The sequence below is a fragment of the Hemicordylus capensis genome, chromosome 2 (genome assembly GCF_027244095.1).
Source record: "Hemicordylus capensis ecotype Gifberg chromosome 2, rHemCap1.1.pri, whole genome shotgun sequence".
In the NCBI taxonomy this organism is placed as follows: Eukaryota; Metazoa; Chordata; class Lepidosauria; order Squamata; family Cordylidae; genus Hemicordylus; species Hemicordylus capensis.
The window spans coordinates 190,533,893-190,552,407 of record NC_069658.1 but is presented as its reverse complement, the minus strand read 5'-3'; the positions used below and the strand labels follow the sequence as shown (position 1 = coordinate 190,552,407).

General features: G+C 44.1%; 2 protein-coding genes across 3 annotated transcripts in view; one reads left to right on the top strand and one right to left on the bottom strand.

The window, feature by feature from the left end:
* GMIP (GEM interacting protein) overlaps positions 1-18,515 on the bottom strand; it is a 124,354-nt gene that overhangs the window by 82,564 nt on the left and 23,275 nt on the right. Inside the window, exon 2 of the mRNA XM_053293184.1 lies at positions 3,936-4,073. Coding sequence (XP_053149159.1) covers positions 3,936-4,073 — 138 coding nt within the window. The remainder of the gene's footprint in view (positions 1-3,935; positions 4,074-18,515) is intronic.
* The window catches only part of LOC128344668 (phospholipase A and acyltransferase 3-like), a 45,787-nt gene that overhangs the window by 10,838 nt on the left and 16,434 nt on the right, over positions 1-18,515 (top strand). The window lies entirely within an intron of this gene.

Genomic DNA, 18,515 nt, shown 5'->3' with positions numbered 1-18,515 from the left:
ATTTGCCCACTCCTCCATACAGAACTGTTCAAGTTCGGTCACATTGGATGGTAGGTGTTGGTGGACTGCTATCTTCAAATCTCTCCACAGATTTTTTTGGGATTTAGGTCTGGGCTCTGACTGGGCCACATGAGGACGTTCACTTTTTTCTCCTTCAGCCACTGTGTGGTCAATTTTGCTGTGTGCTTCGGATCGTTGTCATGTTGAAAGGTGAATCTTCTGCCCATCCTCAACTGTCTGGCAGAGGGTAGCAGGTTTTCTTCCAGAATCTGACGGTATTTTGCCCCATCCATTTTTCCTTCTACCCCAACAAGAGCCCCAGTCCCTGAGGCAGAGAAACACCCCCACAACAGGATGCTGCCACCTTCATGCTTCACTGTAGGTATGGTGTGTTGTGGATGGTGAGCTGCTTTGGATTTACGCCAGGTGTACTGTTTGGTGTTGAGGCCAAATAGTTCAATCTTGGTCTCATCTGACCATAAGACCTTTTTCCATTTGGCATCAGAATCTTCAAGGTGCCTTCTGGCAAAGCTCAAACGAGCTTTAATGTGGCCTTTCTTGAGAAGTGGCTTTCTCCTTGCGACCCTCCCGAACAAGCCACATCTGTGGAGCGCTCGTGAAATTGTTGTCACATGCACAGAACAACCACTCTTTGCCATGAAGTCCTTTAACTCCTTCAGAGTGGCCATTGGCCTCTTGGTAACCTCTCTTACCAGTTTCCTCCTTGCTCTTCCATCCAGTTTGGAGGGTCGACCGGATCCAGGGAGGATAGCAGTCCACCAACACCTACCATCCAATGTGACTGAACTTGAACAGTTCTGTATGGAGGAGTGGGCAAATATTGCTCCGTCTAGATGTGCAAGGTTGATAGAGAAGTATCCCAACAGACTCAAGGCTGTTATTAAAGCAAAAGGTGGTTCAACAAAATATTGACATTGGGTGGGGGGTGTGTGTGATCCTTTTTCAATCTCAGTAATTCTTGTTTTTTATTTCTGACACTTTTTCTGGACTGTAATTGTGATGTTTTTCAGTTGGATGTTATAGGTTGCATTGGATAAGTACAGCTGGTGAAGGGAATTTTCTTTGTGTTTTCATTTCAGGATGTAAGGGAACCAGAATTTAAGGTCTATCAAAGGGGGTGATTCTTTCCTATACCCACTGTATTTAATTCTCTTAGCCGGTGTGTGTCCTCCTGGATTTGGCGGCGGAACTCTCGTGACACATTACGAGAGTTCCTGGGCCCAGTGAGAGTTGAGTGGAAAGAAAAAATGGCGGCAGTGGGGGCGGGCCACAAAACGGCCAGAGGTGGCGGCTGGTTGCTTGGAGGTGGAGGGACGGCCTGTGCTGTCCAGGCCGTCCAGGTATGGAAGAGGTGGCAGCGGCCCCCTGACCTGGCAAGAGGTGGTGGGGTTGCCTGGCCTGGCCAGGCTGTCCCAGATATGGAAGAGGCGGTGGCCCAGCTGGGCCTGGCTGCCAGAGGCATCAGAGGCTGGGATGGGAGGAAGACTGCCGGAGGGAGACAAGAGAGAGTGGGGCAGGAGGGTGGGGGAGGGGGACAAAGAGTGGGGCTGGAGGATGGGGGGAGAGGGGAGGGGTACAAAAGAGAGTGGGGCTGGAGAGGGGAACAGCAGGCCCCCAAAGAGCGCACAGATGCTCTGTGAGGGTTGGCTAGTTTATATTATTTTTATATTTAACACATTTTTATACCACCTCATATGCAAGTCCCTAGGCAGTTCATTTTGCTCCAAAGCTTCTGAACAAAAAGGTTTTATAGGTTTTTGAAGCCTCCCAAGCGAGCCTGCTTACTCAAAGACAAACAAGCAATGTGCGTATACACCATGAAAAGTGACCTGTCCTTTAATGTGCCTTCAGCGGGGACGGGGATCTGTCCCTAGGAGACATACTGGGTCCATTTTAAGGGAGCACCCAAATCTCCCCGAAAGACAAAACAGGGCAATGGTTTATCAGGGACAGGTACGGGGAAAGAGGGTCTGTCCCTGATGAACAGGAACATGTGAGATTTCACATCTACACAAATGGTTTTGTGCATTCCCTCATGATGGGTAAAAATGTCTTTCTTTTTTTTTAAATGTGGACTGCTCTCTCTAATGCCAGCTTTTGTGCTTCTGTGATGCAACTGCAGAATTGCAATGCTGCCCAGAACATGAACTCTCTCTTTTTCCCAACCTGAACTTTCAGCATTTGTTTGAAACATGAACACCAGCACAGGGTGTTTCTTAACAGACTCTACAAGCATCTCAGGAACCCACTGCCTGAGGAACCCACTGTACAACAATAAAAATGGCTCTTAGGATTAAAGTAAAGGGTTTTGGTTTGAAAATTGCCACAGCAAACTAATCTATACTGCACCATCACAGTACTGGACCCTAAATATGAACTGTTCCATAGACGCGAAGAACTGCAAACTGATGTGACAACAGACTGAGTCAGAAAGAGGAAGCAGAGTTTGTATCTCCACTTCTGCATTTTCTAAGCCACAAAAGACATCTCAGTAACAGCTTTCCAAAATGTATTTGCCAGCTTGTCGGTATCTGCATATCATCTGACTCCTGTACTTTTTGGTACATACATGAATATGGTAGGAAAGACATCAGAGAAATCCATGCAGAACCGAAATGCACAAAACAGATTTCCTACCAAATTGGGAATCAGAACATAGTAAGTGCTATGCAGACTCAGCAATTAGGAAATTTTCTGGAGCATCTTATGCAAGGGTCTGTTCCCTCCCTTCCTACCCCTTCAGTGTACGGACTTTGGTCTAATTCACCAGAGAAGAAGTAATAAAAATGTTCCTGGATTTCCATTATGGAAAACTGTTCTTGGGCTATACCGGTTTGAACTGCAGGTTGGGAAAATTGATTGATTCAGTATTTCTCTTTCGTGTGTGTGTGTGTGTGTGTGTGTACAAGGGCATCCACAGGGCTATTCTTGGGGTGGGGGGGACAAAGCCAGCAACCCTATACCCCCTTCCCTGGGAACATGTCCCATTGAATTCAATGGGAACTGGCTCAATCCTGGGCAGGGGGACTGCCCCCTCTTGCACCCCCTATCTGGACACATTTGTATGTATGCATATACATGGAAAAAACCTGAAGGCGGAGAAGACAAGTTCTGATCTAGCCTTGTTCCTGATATGCTAGGTTAGTATCTGCTCGGAATTCCACCCCCTATGAAGGAGAACATTCAACCAGGCCAAACACCCTCTTGCAGCCTAAGGTGGCAGCATGTCCCCATTTCAAGCAGCTTGTCACCAGCTGCCTTCATGCTTGTTCTGCCCACTCCAAGCTCCTTCCTCCCCGCAGTCCAAGCGTTGGCCTCTCTTCCTTTCCCACATTCTTGCTTCCTAACAGCACCGACCACTAACACTCTTTGCCATAAGCTTGGCGAAACAGAGAGGTTCTCACAGATCTTTTAAAACTTGCCAAGAAAGGCATCTGGCATACCTCTATGAGGAGGGCATTCCAGAGACACACACCACTGCAAAAAAAAAAAAAAAAAAAAGAGGCCATCATTCCTTGATCATTATCAACCAAGTTTGAGACAGTGGCAGGCCAGAGAGCAGGTTCCATGAGGCTTTAAATGCCCATATTGACTAATGTGTGGCATTTTACAAGTTAGCATTGTTAAATTAGCATCAGCCAGTTTTTCTCTGCTAGAATGTTTAGTTAGGGCGACAAGATGCAAAAGAGGACAAGGATTCTGTACCTTAAGCAGCAGAGAGAATTGTGGCAGGCACTGCTTCTATCACTGCTGGGACATGAGAAGCTGCACACTGAGTCTTGCCAAAATTCCCGTTTCTACATAGCTATTAGAGGTCCAGGAGCCCTGCCTTTCACTACATACTGTATATGAACTCCATTTATTTGAAGATATTGTTCACGATGGCTTGCCAGTATTGCAGGTTAGAAACTTACCATTCACAGAGGTGAGGAAAGAGGTAGTCGCTGGCTGAATGGCCTGGCAGTTTAAGGAAGGGTACTTGTCCAGAAAATAAGAGATTGCCTGGAGCGAGTCAGCCAGTCTAGCTTCAACAGGACCTGAAAGCACACCACCTAGAAGTGAAATCAGAGGAGATAAATTTGTATCTGATATTTGACAGAAAGGCATTGGTTGATATGCAGATGAAGAGAGCAACAGTTTTTCCAATAAAGTGCTGGTGCTGTGCGGGTGCTGATGGTGATGCATTTTCACTAATGCGGTGTGCTTTATGGGGTGGGCAATTTTCACCCTTGCGCTGGAAACACTCCATGTAACCTGGAAGTAGGTCCCTGAAAGTCATGCAGCTCTCGGGGACCTACTTCCAGGTCTCAGGGAGCGCTTCTGGGGGCAGGAGGGATTGGCAAATTTCACCCCTCTGCATGAACAGTGGCGTACATTAATGAGGAACTCAGTAGCATCAGCTCTTTGTGAGGAACACTGGTTTCTGCATGTTAGCCATTATGCCTGCACAGATGATGTCTATAGATTCTCGCTTCTCAGGCCAAACGGAATTTTTTGCCCACAGCTAGCAGGACAGTAAACAATGGGACATGGGCTCCTTTGCAAGGCTGGATTAAGGTTATAAGGGGAGAAAAGGGCACGAATAGAGGGTCTACACTTCTGGAATAGAAGGCCTAAAACAGGGCCTAATAAAGAAAATGTGGGGGTGGAGAGGTATGCAGGGGTTATTCATTGAGAGAGATATGTGGAACCCCCTCCATACCCACAAATTTCCCCCTGTCAGGTATTGGACCTTAGTTAAGGTCTCTAGGGGGCATGTTTGGATTTGATTGGTGGAAGGAGTTCCATGGATTTCAGAACCTCAGTTCAGGCTGTTTTCCTTCTAGCTGAGCTTGTTTCCAGATTTGAAGCTCAAGGGGTGTGTGTGTGTGTGTGTATTTTTTTAAATGGCCTGAGGGCATTTGGAAGGCATAATCATTTGGGAGGCAGAAAAAGGGCTCCCTCCCACACACTTACACCCACACTTTGCTAATCCTTCCTCACAAGCAGCCTCCCTTCCCTTGACATTTGCCACAAAAGAAGTATGGGGCTGTGGACCTTGAGTTTTTCTCACAATGTGTAGTTCTACCCATACGCAGCAGCAGGTTACAAACCTGGATGAAATGAGTCTACACAATGCGTGAACTTGAGCTTCTACCCCGGAATGATCTTAATATTATTATCATTTAAAAGATCTGAATGAACACATTTTTTACAATGGGTCAATAGCATTATTTGTGGCCATTTGGCACTCTCTTTCAGTACATTATGCATATTCTCACTTTCTAACATAATGCTCACTTGTATTAATAAGTTTTTCTGTATTTGTATTAATTTGCATTATAATTTCAGGTCTTTTTGGATTCTGTAACTAGAATTAGATTGTTGGCATGCAATGCCCTGTTTGACAGAATTGGTAGCTGACATAAAATGGTAGAAAGTATCTGATAGTTGCTTATGAAATTTCATAATTGACAACTGCCAAAAGCCAAAGCCAAACTCTCAAGAGCTGTCAACATTCATAATTTAAATCTGTTTTAATTCATTTTATGATGTTGTAAACTGCCCAGAGATGGAAGTTGGGGGTGTTCTACAAATATAATCAATTACATAAGTAATTTTAAAATGGAAATTTCACAGAAGTTCAAATTCTGGGCAAACTTCAGAAGATTGTTGAATTTCATTTCTGCTCTTACCTGTTTCAAAGATCAATAACAAAAGAAAAAAATCCACAACAAAGAAGTCTTAGACATATCACTACCAGAACACTGTGAGATTGGCAAACCTAAGGCAGATTCAAATCCCATGTAAGATAGGCACTGCCCATGGATATTCATGTAAACCAGTGTTTGATCCCCACAACCACTTCCTCCTGCTGCCATATCCTCCCAGTAATGTACTAGGTGGTGTTTCACAGCTGTATGTGGTTTCAGAACATAACTATGTAGGCATTGTGCTTTTATTTAATGGGTACAACTACTGTCCGCAGCTAGCAAGAGTGAGTTAGGCAAAAGATCATATACTACCTAAGTTCAGTGGTAGGAAGTGGAGGACAGGATTTGAACCTAGTTTGCTATCCATTGCAGTCATTTTCACTGGAGATGCCAGGCATCAAAATTGATTGCATGGGATCTTGGACATATTGAGCACGTGTTCTAGCAATGAACTGGGTCTAAGCAGGCTTCTAAACAATCAAGCTCTAGCCCGTCAGTTTTGGAAGTGGAAAATGCTATGCAACAGGACTCTTGATGCAACACAATGCAAGCTTGGTTGCTTCTGAGAGAAACAGAATCACAACTATTTTTGAGCGCCATCTGGTGACTATTTCTCATATTCTTTATACAGGCATAAAGTCACATTCTCCTGATCAAAAGAAATAGCAACATTTATTTATTACATTTCTAGACGGCCCCATCCAAAGGCTCTGGAAGGTGCACAACAAGTTTAAAAAACATAAAAACAAACACCATTTAAAAGACACTGCTTAAAACAATATAAAAACAATTTTAAAACAGTTCAGAACCATTTAAAACCAATGAAAATACTTTAAAACAATTTAAAAACTTTGGAAGGCCAGGCCAAAGAAGTAAATCTTTAGGGCTCTCTTAAAGGCCAACGACGAGCCTAAATTACAGGTATCTGCCGGGAGTGCATTCCATAGGCCAGGAGCAGCTACAGAGAAGGCCCGGTTCCGAGTCACCACCAGATGTACCGGTGGTAACTGGAGATGGATCTCTCCAGATGACCTCAACATACAATGGGAATCATACAGAGAGCTCTGCTCTCTAAGGTAGCCTGGACCCAAGCCGTTCAGGGCTTTAAAGGTAATAACCAGCACTTTGTATTTTGCCTGGAAACATATTGGTAGCCAGTACAATTGTTTTAAAACAGGCATAATATGGTGTCTCCGGGTTACCTTAGAGACCAGTCTGGCTGCCACATTTTGAACTAACAGAAGTTTCCGAACTACATATGAAGGCAGCCCCATGTAGAGCACATATCAATAGTCAAGCCTGGAGGTTACCAGCTGCTGCACTACTGTTTTGAGATTGTTCTTTTCAACATGATTGCTGATAGAGATGTGCAAATCCATTTGAACTCGAATCGATTCAACCCGACTCTGGGTAATTCAAATGATTCAAATTCGAATTGAATCACCCCTTTAAAAGGCAATTTATTTATTTGTCAAATGTGTACACTGCCCCAAACATTCGTCTCTGGGCGGTTAACAACATAAACCAGTTAAAACATACACAAAGTTCTTAAAACAATTTAGACAAGCTAAAAGTCAAAAACAGATTAAAACTTAAAAAATTAAAAAGCTGAAAAAGCTTGGGTGAAGAGGTGGATTTTCAAGCTTTTTAAAAATTGCCAGAGATAGGGAGGATTGTATATGCACTCCGCATTCCACAGTCTTGGGGCAGCAACTGAGAAGGCCCGTCCCCATGTGGCCACCAGCCAAGCTCAATGGGCGGTGGGGCTCATAATGAAGAAGGCGTTCTCTTAAATGCCCAGGGCCTAAGCCATTTAGGGCTTTATAGGTTATAACCAGCACTGTGTATTTCGCCCGGAAACCTACTGGCAGCCAGTATAGTTCTCTCAACAAAGGGGTAATGTGGTCTCTCCGAGATGACCCAGAGACTAACCTGGCTGCTGCATTCTGTACCAAGTAGAGTTTCTAGACTACATACAAAGGCAGCCCCACATAGAGCACATTGCAGAAGTCAAGTCTGGAGGTTACCAACATTTGTACCACTGTTTTGAGGGTCTTAAATTTGATTTGATTTGAATTCAAAACAAATTTTCAAAATTCAATTTGAATTTTATTCAAGAGCTGTTTGGCACCTTTTAAAAACCATTCAGGCCCCCTAATTGGTTAAAAACAGGCAGGAAAACAGGGTCGAATCAATTTGAATTTTATTTGAATCGAATTTTCGGACAAAATTAAAATCTGATTCTAATTCAAAACAATTTTTTGAGATTCAAATTTGAAACAAATTGAAAAATTCATTTTGTGCACATCTCTAATTGTTGATCCTTACAGGTGACTTTGTGGGCAGTCCAGGAGACATTTTTCACATCTCATAACTTCTTTGCATGAGTTGCCTCCCAAACCATGAAACACCAGTATCTTTTCATTATTACATTGTTTATTATTTACATTATTACATTATTACATTGATCACTGAAGGGGTAAATTTTGTATGAGGAAAAAAAGATGTAGACAGTTCATAGTGCAACCTGTGGAGAAGTGTTTACCTGCATAGATAGTGACATATGGGAGGTTTGGCTTCCCACACATCTCAGTTCTGCACTTCCGGTTCTCACCTTGTGTGATCTTTTTTTGTTTTTTGTTTTTTAACCAAGGTCAGTTGAACAATATTGTGATCTTTAAATTGCCTTTTTAATTATTTATTTTATAGACTTTTTTTGGCATGGTGGTGGTGCAATTGTGCTCTTTAGCCTTTAGGGAAAGAAGTCTTCTCCCACTCTCCCTCCTCAACCTCCCCTCCCTCCCTCCAAATGCTTGTTGCTACTGTTCTTGATTAAATATTGCAACCAATGTTGGACCAAAACCACATCAAAGAGGCACTGGAAATATTAAGTAGTTCATACTATCATGAATCAATCAATTCGTTTATTTGTTTAGCCAAAACCATAACAAAACTATTTCATTCAGAAATTAGGTGTTTAAAATGTGAGAAAATCACAGAACACTCCAAAATTCAAACATTCACTCAGAATAATTCAGAATCAGACAGATTTATCAGCTTGCCATGTACACTGGTGGCAGCAGCTAAAAAGCTGGCTACTTTTCTTGTAAAATAGGAAATTATGTCAGCAAATAAGACATTTACAAGAACCCCCAACACCTCCCAGGATAAACCATAAGCAATGGCCAAATAAAAACATAACACACAATCATTACTGGAACAGGGCAAGCATCCTACCCAGATTTGGGAGCTGCACACACTCCTGATTTTTGATCATGTAACAGCAAAAACCTATGTAGAAGTGGGGGAGCCATCATCTGTGAGAGAGGAGCTTGTTAGGATGGCTTTTCCTCCTACCTCATTAAAATACTGGGTACAAGTGCTGGGTAGGATGGTGCCATCCTCCCCAGCGCCTGTCTCACAGACTATCACTCCCTGCTCCTCCTACCTAGTTGTTCCTAGCACATGATCAGATATCGGGAATACTTTCAGCTCCTGAAGTCAAAATCAGTTAATGGTTGTGTGAACTGCCTTAATGTTTCCCTCTCACTTCTCAGAACTGCAGTGATTTAAATAGCCAAGCACCAAAACTCATGTGCGCAGAACTCCCCATACACCCATGTGCCTGGAATTTGGATGGTATAATGGCCTCACAAGGGTCTACCATGCATGCACTTTGTATCCCATCTGGACAAGAAACAAACCAGATATAAACAGTTTAGTTATCTCCCATAATAGTTATTGGGGCTATTCTCACGATTAGGCAAAATCAGGCTAGGGGAGCCTAGCCCGATTTTGCCTGGTCGTGTAAACCACCAGGCTCACAGGCGAGCCCGGTGGTTTACGAGCGGCTAGCACGCTTTAGTAGCCCTCCTCTTAGGTCAGGTTTGCGGAGCAAGCACTCCGCAAACCTGGGCTGCCTGATCGTGAGTAGCCACGGTGCAGCTCTGCGCCGTGGCTACTCACTAGTAGACCCCGGAGGGGAGGTGAAAAGCCACCTCCCGGCTCTGGTGGTCTCCCCAGTATGCCCTGCTCGCTTGCGCAGGGCATACTGGAGCTTCCGGGGCCATACGGCCAACGAGCTCCCCAGCCCCTGCCAGCTCTGTCACGGAGCCGGCAATCATGTGGGGGCTGATCCGGCCACCCAGGGCTCTCTCTCTGCTCATGTGTGGGGAGAGCGGGCTTAGCCCGCTCTCCCTGTGCACCCTGCTAAACCAGGTCTCACCGATCGTGCGACCCGGCTCATTCTGAAGCACTGACTCACAGGAAAAAGAGTTTAGTTAAGAACTGCCTCCTGCCTCCCTAGGATTGCTATGCTCTCTGCCTGAGACCACTGCCTCCAGTGCCCTGGTGAGTCTGTGTGAGTTTTGGGCATGATGGGATGGTGGTGATTTGGGTGGAGCATGAGGGGTAAGTGAGGCAACTAGCTGAGGCACAAAGCTAACTGGGGCCAGGGGTGCAGCTAGGTAATTTTAGACCAGGCTTGCTCAACGTTGCTCCCCCCACCAGTTGTTTTTGGACTGCAGTTCCTATAATCCCCAGCCACAGTGGCCAATAGCTAGGGATTATGGGAGTTGTAGGCCAAAATCTGCAGGAGGACCAATGTTGAGCAGGCCTGTTTTAGACCCTGAACCTAATCGCCTTACACCCCTCCACCTTGTTCTAGCCAAACCCCACTTGTGAACCAAACCCATTAGTTCTAATTTGGCCCTCAGGAGCAAAAGAAAATAAGTTTGCTTCTTTTCCCGTACACACACAGTGTGCTCACCTGCTGATGGATTCCTAAACTTAGGCCAAATTCTTGCTCGCATCATGCCAATGAATCAAATGCAACATGGATCAATAAACAACTTCTAGCAATTATTTTAACAGCTATCAAAAATAACATGCAACTCTGCCAATTGAAAACCTGCAACAGTTTCCTGCTTTTCCGCCAGCAACCTAGTCTTTAAAGCACCTTACAGGAGATAATTTAACAGATCAATGCACGGCAGAAAAAAATTACACAACCCCCATGCCATGCATTCAGAGAGCTTCTGGGCCACTCACAGATCAAGGTGGAACATTGGAGAAAAGAAAGTATTACCCACTCACCCTCGATTCAGAGACCATCTAGACCAGGGATTCTCAACGTTGGGTCCTCAGATGTTATTGGACTTCAACTCCCATAATCCCCAACCAAAGGCCAGTGGGGCTGGGGATTATGGGAGTTGAAGTCCAATAACATCTGGGGACCCAACGTTGAGAATCCCTGATCTAGACCACTTACAGACTTGGCTGGAGAAAGCAGTAGCAGTAGCAGAACAGAGTAGGCAGAAGCAAGAGGGCAAAGAGGATGACTCTCGAGGAGGCAGGCAGACAGGCACAGGCAGCAAGCACAGGCATATGTTGCACAGCACACTCTGTGCCATGCTGGCCACTCTGCCCTTTGAAGCTCTCCCAGCAGGAAGTGTTGGAGATGCAGCTCCTGAGGGCATCGACTCTTAGCACCAGCAACCCTATTGGCCACTAGGGGCATTAGGGGGTAGAGACAGCCAGCAAGGGCATTCCCCCTCCTCTGACCATGCTTTCTCTGCTCTGATTCCCCTTTGTTAGACTGATAGTCTCCAGTTTCATTCTCTCACCTGGAGAGACTTCCTTCTTCTCCCTTCTCACTGCCTGTATGTAGCTAGCAACTAGGCATGTAGGTCTTAAGCTATCTCCCGGATGGATTTCCTAAATAAACTATTTCATTTGGAAGTTCAACTCCAGGTCTCCGGACCATATTAATTAGCAGTGCTCTCTTACCCGTGCACTTGGGGCAGAGAAAGAAATCTCCCCTCCTGAGCTCTCCAACAGGAAGAGCAGCCTGGCTGCAAATGTGGGAGAATTCTGGATGGGCAGGCTGGCAGGCAGACCAGCACAGAGGCAGCCGCTGCGCTAGCACAGCGCTCTGCCTCGGCCAGCCCCACCCACCTGCTGAATAACTGATTGTCAGGTGGAGGAAAGAGCAGCAGTCTGCCTGCGTGTGAGTCCGGGAGAGCCGGAAGCGCACAGGAGTGACCTCCAAGTTGGCACCCACTCCGGGAGAAAAATCTTGGTGCTGCTGGTGGAGCCTCCCATGAGAGTGGGGCTCCCTGGGTTTCGGCCCCAAGGTCTGGGCCCAGTTGTGCCACCAAATGGGACTTGCAGAGAGTTTTGGCCCAGAGGCATAGATCACCACCCTCCATCCTGAGTATCAAACACTCACTGCTCAATCTGTACCCAGATCACAGCATTGATCACCCACCAAACAGTGTGATCTGTTTTTGCGGAATCTGCAGCATGACTGCCTAAACCTCGCCCAATCTGTCCTTTTGAAGCAATGCATTTGTTTAGCTAAGGAATTAATTCACTGTAGAGAGTAAATGTTTTTGTACTTAAAATTAATGGTTCATTTCCAGCTTATACACACACACACACACACACACATTGTTGGAAAGTTAAAGGACTTTGTGCTGTCTCTTGCCTCAGACCGTGGAGGACAGACTAGTAAATCAGAGGGCTAGAGGGTCAAGACATTTGTCATCACTTCTCCACTGCTCTGATGCTATCCCTTTGAAATGTAGATTGCTAATCTTAGGGGATTTAACTTCCTTCCTCCTCTCTCTCTCTTGCTACCTGCCCGCCTACCTTGCAACATGGCAAGTTCCTCTCCCTGCACCAAATGTGCAGAGAGGATGCAGAATCCATCTGCATCCAGCTAGATAGATAGATTAGAGATCCTAACTCCTCACTTTCCTATCTAGAATGGAGTTCCTTAATAAATGCCTTTTATATTGATTTGAAACTATGAATTGGCTCCAAGTTACTTTACTCTCAGCACACACGCATGCCTAACTAAACTACCACTGTGTTGTGCCTCTGTGCACTCTGCTATAATGAGAAAGGGATTCTCTCACCACAGAGAATTTCATATATATATATATATATATATATATACACACACACACACACACACACACACAAACACACACACTAACAAGTAATCAACACTGAAATACAGAGACCAGGAATGCAGTTACAGGGGTTTCCACGTCAACAATTCCTGTACACTTTCACTTTCCGAGAAGTCACAGGACTTCTCTCTACCCAGTCAAAGAAGTTTGTGAGAAGAACAGCAGAGTTGCAGAAGCAGGTGGCTTCTGAAGACGGACCTTGCTGTAAGTACTGCTGCTTAAAACACATTTTAAATAGCTGCCAAGTTGCTCCATCTTTTTTGTAAAGTTGCAGAACTACAGTTAAGTCAGGGGGGCTGGTTTAAATCAGGAAAATTTTAGTCATCAAGAAGGAAGGCTGACTTAGATCCAGTTTCCTGTCGAAGTGTAAAAAGATGCTCGCAGTACTTCATTTTAATGGGCTTGTGGCTGTGATAGACCTTCAAACTGAATGCTGGTATATGCTCTTCCTGACTGGATGGTGGTGGTGCAACTGAGAGCCAGGTACAGCAACCTTGTAGTGTAGTGCAATCCTGCACTGAACCGGGTGTTATTGTTTTTATTTTTCATGGAAATGCATTATTGGGTATGGGCAGGGGGAGGCTGCACACTTGATAGCAGTGGTGCAGGAGAGGAGGCAATAAACCCTTTCCCTGCAATCTCTTAATTATCAAAATCACACACACAAACACACACACACACCCCTCCCCCATTACTAGAGCAATACCTTAAAAAGCCCAAAATTTTTGGAAAACAATACATTTGAAGATGAAGCAAATCCTGCAAATAAATTTTCCTTTTCTTCCTGAAATGCTTATGTTAAATTTTACTAAACCGCATATTCCTGCAAAACACACTGAACTTTCTTTATATGTGATAACAGCGGAAAGAATCCTTTATGCTTCCTGTTGGAAAACAAATCTGATTCTGACTTTAGATGATTTGCAACTCAAACTTTGGGAAATGCATCTTCTGGCTAAAATTACTGCATATACTATGAATAAATCTGAAAACTTTTTCTTTCAAACATGGGAACCATTTACTTAATATAATATATTGCCGGGTTTAGTACCTCATCCGAGATTTGGTTTTTCTTTGAAGAGAGATTTAAGGCAAACTGTTGTGTATAGATAGTAGGACCATCCATTTTGATATTGTTATTAATTTTTACTTTTGCAGTTATATCTTTTTAGAGTATTATAATTATTTATTATTATTATTAACACAGTCAGACAGGTGTTATTGACTGGTTTGTTTTATCCAGACATCGAGTCCTTCCCAAGGACCTAGGATGGCTGAATTTTATTGTCAGTGTTGTTGCTGTTATTATAGATATCGTTGCAGAATATAGGCTGTTCCCAGTAAAGCTGCTTTTTGTAATTGGCTGATGGTGATTTCTGTGGCCCCTATGGTGTTGAGGTGTTCTTCAAGGTCTTTTGGAACTGCACCCAGGGCGTCAATTACCACTGGGATTATTTTGGTCTTTTTCTGCCACAGCCTTTCAATTTCAATTTGTAGATCTTTGTATTTGGTGATTTTTTCTATTTCTTTTTCTTCTATACTGCTATTCCTTGGTATTGCTATGTCGATTATTTTAACTTGTTTTTCTTTCTTCTCGACTACAGTTATATCTGGTGTATTGTGTGGCAGATGTTTGTCTGTTTGTAGTCGGAAGTCCCATAATATTTTTGCATCTTCGTATTCTACAACTTTTTCAATTTTATGGTACCACCAATTTTTGGCTATAGGTAGCTTGTATTTTTTGCAGATGTTCCAATGTATTATCCCTGCTACCTTGTCATGCCTTTGTTAGTAATGCAAAAAACGAGGAGGACACGGAAAAGCCAACAAGAAACAGAGGCTATGAAGCCAAAAACCGTGTGGTGAATCTAATTTAAATACGTATTATATACATAGTCTAAACAGACAATAACAACGAATGGGTCAAACAATGGAAGAATCCACTACAGTCCCTATATGAGCAAGGGTGCATACATCAATCCAAAGCACTAGTCAATAGGAGTCATAATTCTGGGATGAATAGTAGAAAAACTGGAGCCCAGAAAATAAATTGGAGCATATAATCCAAAAATGATATCCAAGGGAATGTCCCATGAGAGATGAAAAGCAGTGCTGGATATATTTGCGCTTATTTTCAATCCTTTTGTATTAATACATGTTGAATTGTATTTATTTCTTCAGTATGCATTTCTATTCATGTTCTTTCAATGTGCATTCCTGTTCATATTCCCGACAGGTGTCCTAGGCTGTAAACCTGTTTCCTCCCGCAGTGGCAGGGCTTCGTCAGGAGAAGAGAAGCTAAATATTTAAAAAGTTTTTTTGTTAACATACAATATTTGTCATTGGTATATGTCAACCCAGGCAATAACAGAAATCAAAGCACATTTACTTACATTTGTATTTTTCAGTAGTGTCCCTGCACTAAAAGGTGGCTTTTGGATTCAAAAGATCCTACCAAATACCAACTCGTATAATCCCTGTGGTGTCGACAAAGTCTTTTTATATCATATGGTTACAACAGGTGTTGTGGCTCCAGAGGCGTAACTAGGGAAAACGGCGCCCGGGGCAAGCACTGAAATGGCGCCTCCCGTGCCCCCCCATCGCCCCCCCAACATACTACATTATACTTAGGTTTTTCCTCACAAGCGCCTGCCGCCGCTGCCAAGCCAGGCCACTGACTGGCCGCCAGGCGCCAGCAAAGCAATGGGGGGGGGAGGCGCAGGCAGTGCGGAAGGGACCGCTCGTGGGGAAGGGGGCACTGACGCGCTCCCTTGACTGCTGCAGCGCTGCTGCACTGAGCAGGAAACATTTGTATTAACAAAAAATTTTAAATTTTTTTTACAAAAATTTGGTCATGGCGGCGCCCCCCACGTGGCCAGAAAAGATGGCGCCCGGGGCACGTGCCCCCCTGCCCCCCCTATAGTTACGCCTCTGTGTGGCTCATTAGTCACAAAACAGCAGTTAATCACAAAGGGAGTAGTGCTATACATTAACTCATTGCCTTTTAATTGGCCATTGACAGAGTCTTTTTGTCTGACAATACATCAATACACATCAATTACCCCCCGGCATGTTGGCATGTCCACAAGAACAATCCGAGCCCGAATTCTGGAACATCGTTCCCGCATAAAAAATCAGAATCTAGAATGTCCTTTGGTAGAACATTTTCTACAGGCAGGTCATTCACCCAATGACTTTCAATTTTTTGTAATTTACAAACATTTACAAAAGAAATGTACTTATGACAATATTAAAACCACTCTTTTACAAAAGGAGGCTTTCTACATACACCATCTTCGTACATTGGAACCTTGGGGTCTAAATCAGTTGAATGATCTTTCTTGTTATTTATAAAGGTACTTATGTGTAATCTTACTCCTTTACAGTAATTTCATTGGGAGTTTTTCCTCCTAATTATACAAATATGTATTTAAATAGAGAACGGTTGATATGAGTATTGGAAGTTAAAGTGTTGGCCCTTTTGTCTTCTCTCTGTTTTTAAATGTATAAATATACTCACGGTCTCATTCTTATGGTCCTACAATATAGATTTTGCTTATATGAATAATTGGCTCAATGGAATGGGTTAAAGGCAACACTACTCCCTTTCTGACTTAAGAATGATAATCACCTGTGGTGTGTTATCAGATAAAAACACCCTATCAACGTTAGGGGGGTAATTGATGTGTATTACATAAGAACATAAGAACAGCCCTGCTGGATCAGGCTCAAGGCCCATCTAGTCCAGCATCCTGTTTCGCACAGTGGCCCACCAGATGCCGCTGGAAGCCACAGCAGGAGTTGAGGGCGTGCCCTCCTGCCATTGCTCCCCTGCAACTGGTACTCAGAGGCACACCCTTGAGGCTGGAGGTGGCCCACAGCTCTCTGACTAGTAGCCATTGATAGACCTCTCCTCCATGAAGTCATCCAAACCCCTCTTAAAGCCATCCAGGTTGTTGGCTGTCACCACACCCTGTGGCAGAGAGTTCCACAAGTGGATCACACGTTGTGTGAAAAAGTACTTCCGTTTCTTGGTCCTACACCTCCTGGCAATCAATTTCATGGAGTGACCCCTGGTTCTAGTGTTGTGTGAGAGGGAAAAGAATATCTCTCTCTCCACTTTCTCCACGCCATGCATGATTTTATAGACCTCTATCATGTCTCCCCGCAGTCGTCTTTTTTCTAAACTAAAAAGCCCCAGGTGTTGCAGTCTTGCCTTGTAAGAAAGGTGCTCTAGGCCCCTGATCATCTTGGTTGCCCTCTTCTGTACCTTCTCCAGTTCAACAATGTCCTTTTTAAGATGTGGTGACCAGAATTGTATGCAGTACTCCAAGTGTGGTCGCACCATAGTTTTGTGTAAGGGCATTATAATGTTAGCCATTTTATTTTCAATCCCCTTCCTAATGATCCCTAGCATGGAATTTGCCTTTTTCACAGCTGCCGCACATTGAATAGACACTTTCAACGAGCTGTCAACCACAACCCCAAGATCCCTTTCCTGGTCCGTCACCGACAGCTCGGATCCCATCAGCATATACTTGAAGTTGGGGTTTTTCGTCCCAATGTGCATCACTTTACACTTGCTAACATTGAACCGCATTTGCCATTTTGTCGCCCACTCCCCCAGTTTGGAGAGATCCTTTTGGAGCTGCTCACAATCCGTTTGGGATTTCACTACCCGGAAGAGTTTGGTATCATCTGCAAATTTGGCCACATCGCTGCTTACCCCTGCTTCTAGATCATTTATGAATAAATTAAAAAGCACCGGTCCCAGTACAGATACCTGGGGGACCCCACTTCTTACTTCCCTCCATTGTGAAAACTCTCCATTTATACCTACCCTCTGTTTTCTGTCTTTCAACCAGTTAGCAATCCACACATGTACTTGTCCCTTTATTCCATGACAGCTAAGTTTCCTCAGGAGTCTTTGATGAGGAACTTTGTCAAAAGCTTTTTGGAAGTCCAGGTAGACTATGTCAACTGGATCACCATTATCCACATACTTGTTGACACTCTCAAAGAACACCAAAAGGTTGGTGAGGCAAGATTTACCTTTGCGGAAGCCATGCTGGCTCACTCCCAGCAGGGCCTGTTCTTCTAGGTGCTTTACAATTTTATCCTTGATGATGCTTTCCATCAATTTGCCTGGAACGGACGTTAGGCTAACTGGCCTGTAATTTCCCGGATTGCCCCTGGATCCCTTTTTGAAAATCGGTGTTACATTTGCTATTCTCCAGTCCTCTGGTACAGAGCCCGATTTCAGGGATAAGTTAAATATTTTAGCAAGGAGGTCGGCAATTTCACATTTGAGTTCCTTGAGGACTCTTGGATGGATGCCATCCGGCCCTGGTGATTTGTTAGCTTTCAGTTTTTCCAGACAGTTTAGAACATCATCCCTTGTCACTTCTATCAGACTCAGCTCTCTAGCCTCCATCCCTAAAAAGCCTGGTTCAGGAACAGGTATATACTCAGTATCCTCTGCCGTGAAGATAGACGCAAAGAACTCATTCAGTTTCTCTGCAACCTCCATATCCTCCTTAATAATCCCTTTCACTCCCTCATTGTCTAATGGCCCAACTGCCTCCCTGGCAGGTTTCCTGCTTCTGATGTACTTAAAGAAGTTTTTGTTATTCCCCTTGATACTTTTGGCTAAATGTTCCTCAAACTCTCTTTTTGCCTCCCTTATTGTCACCTTGCATTTCTTTTGCCAGAGTTTGTGTTCCTTTCTGTTCTTTTCGTTTGGAGAGGCCTTCCAATTTCGGAAGGAAGTCTTCTTCCCTTTTATGGCTTCCTTGATGGTACCCGTTAGCCATGCTGGCATCCT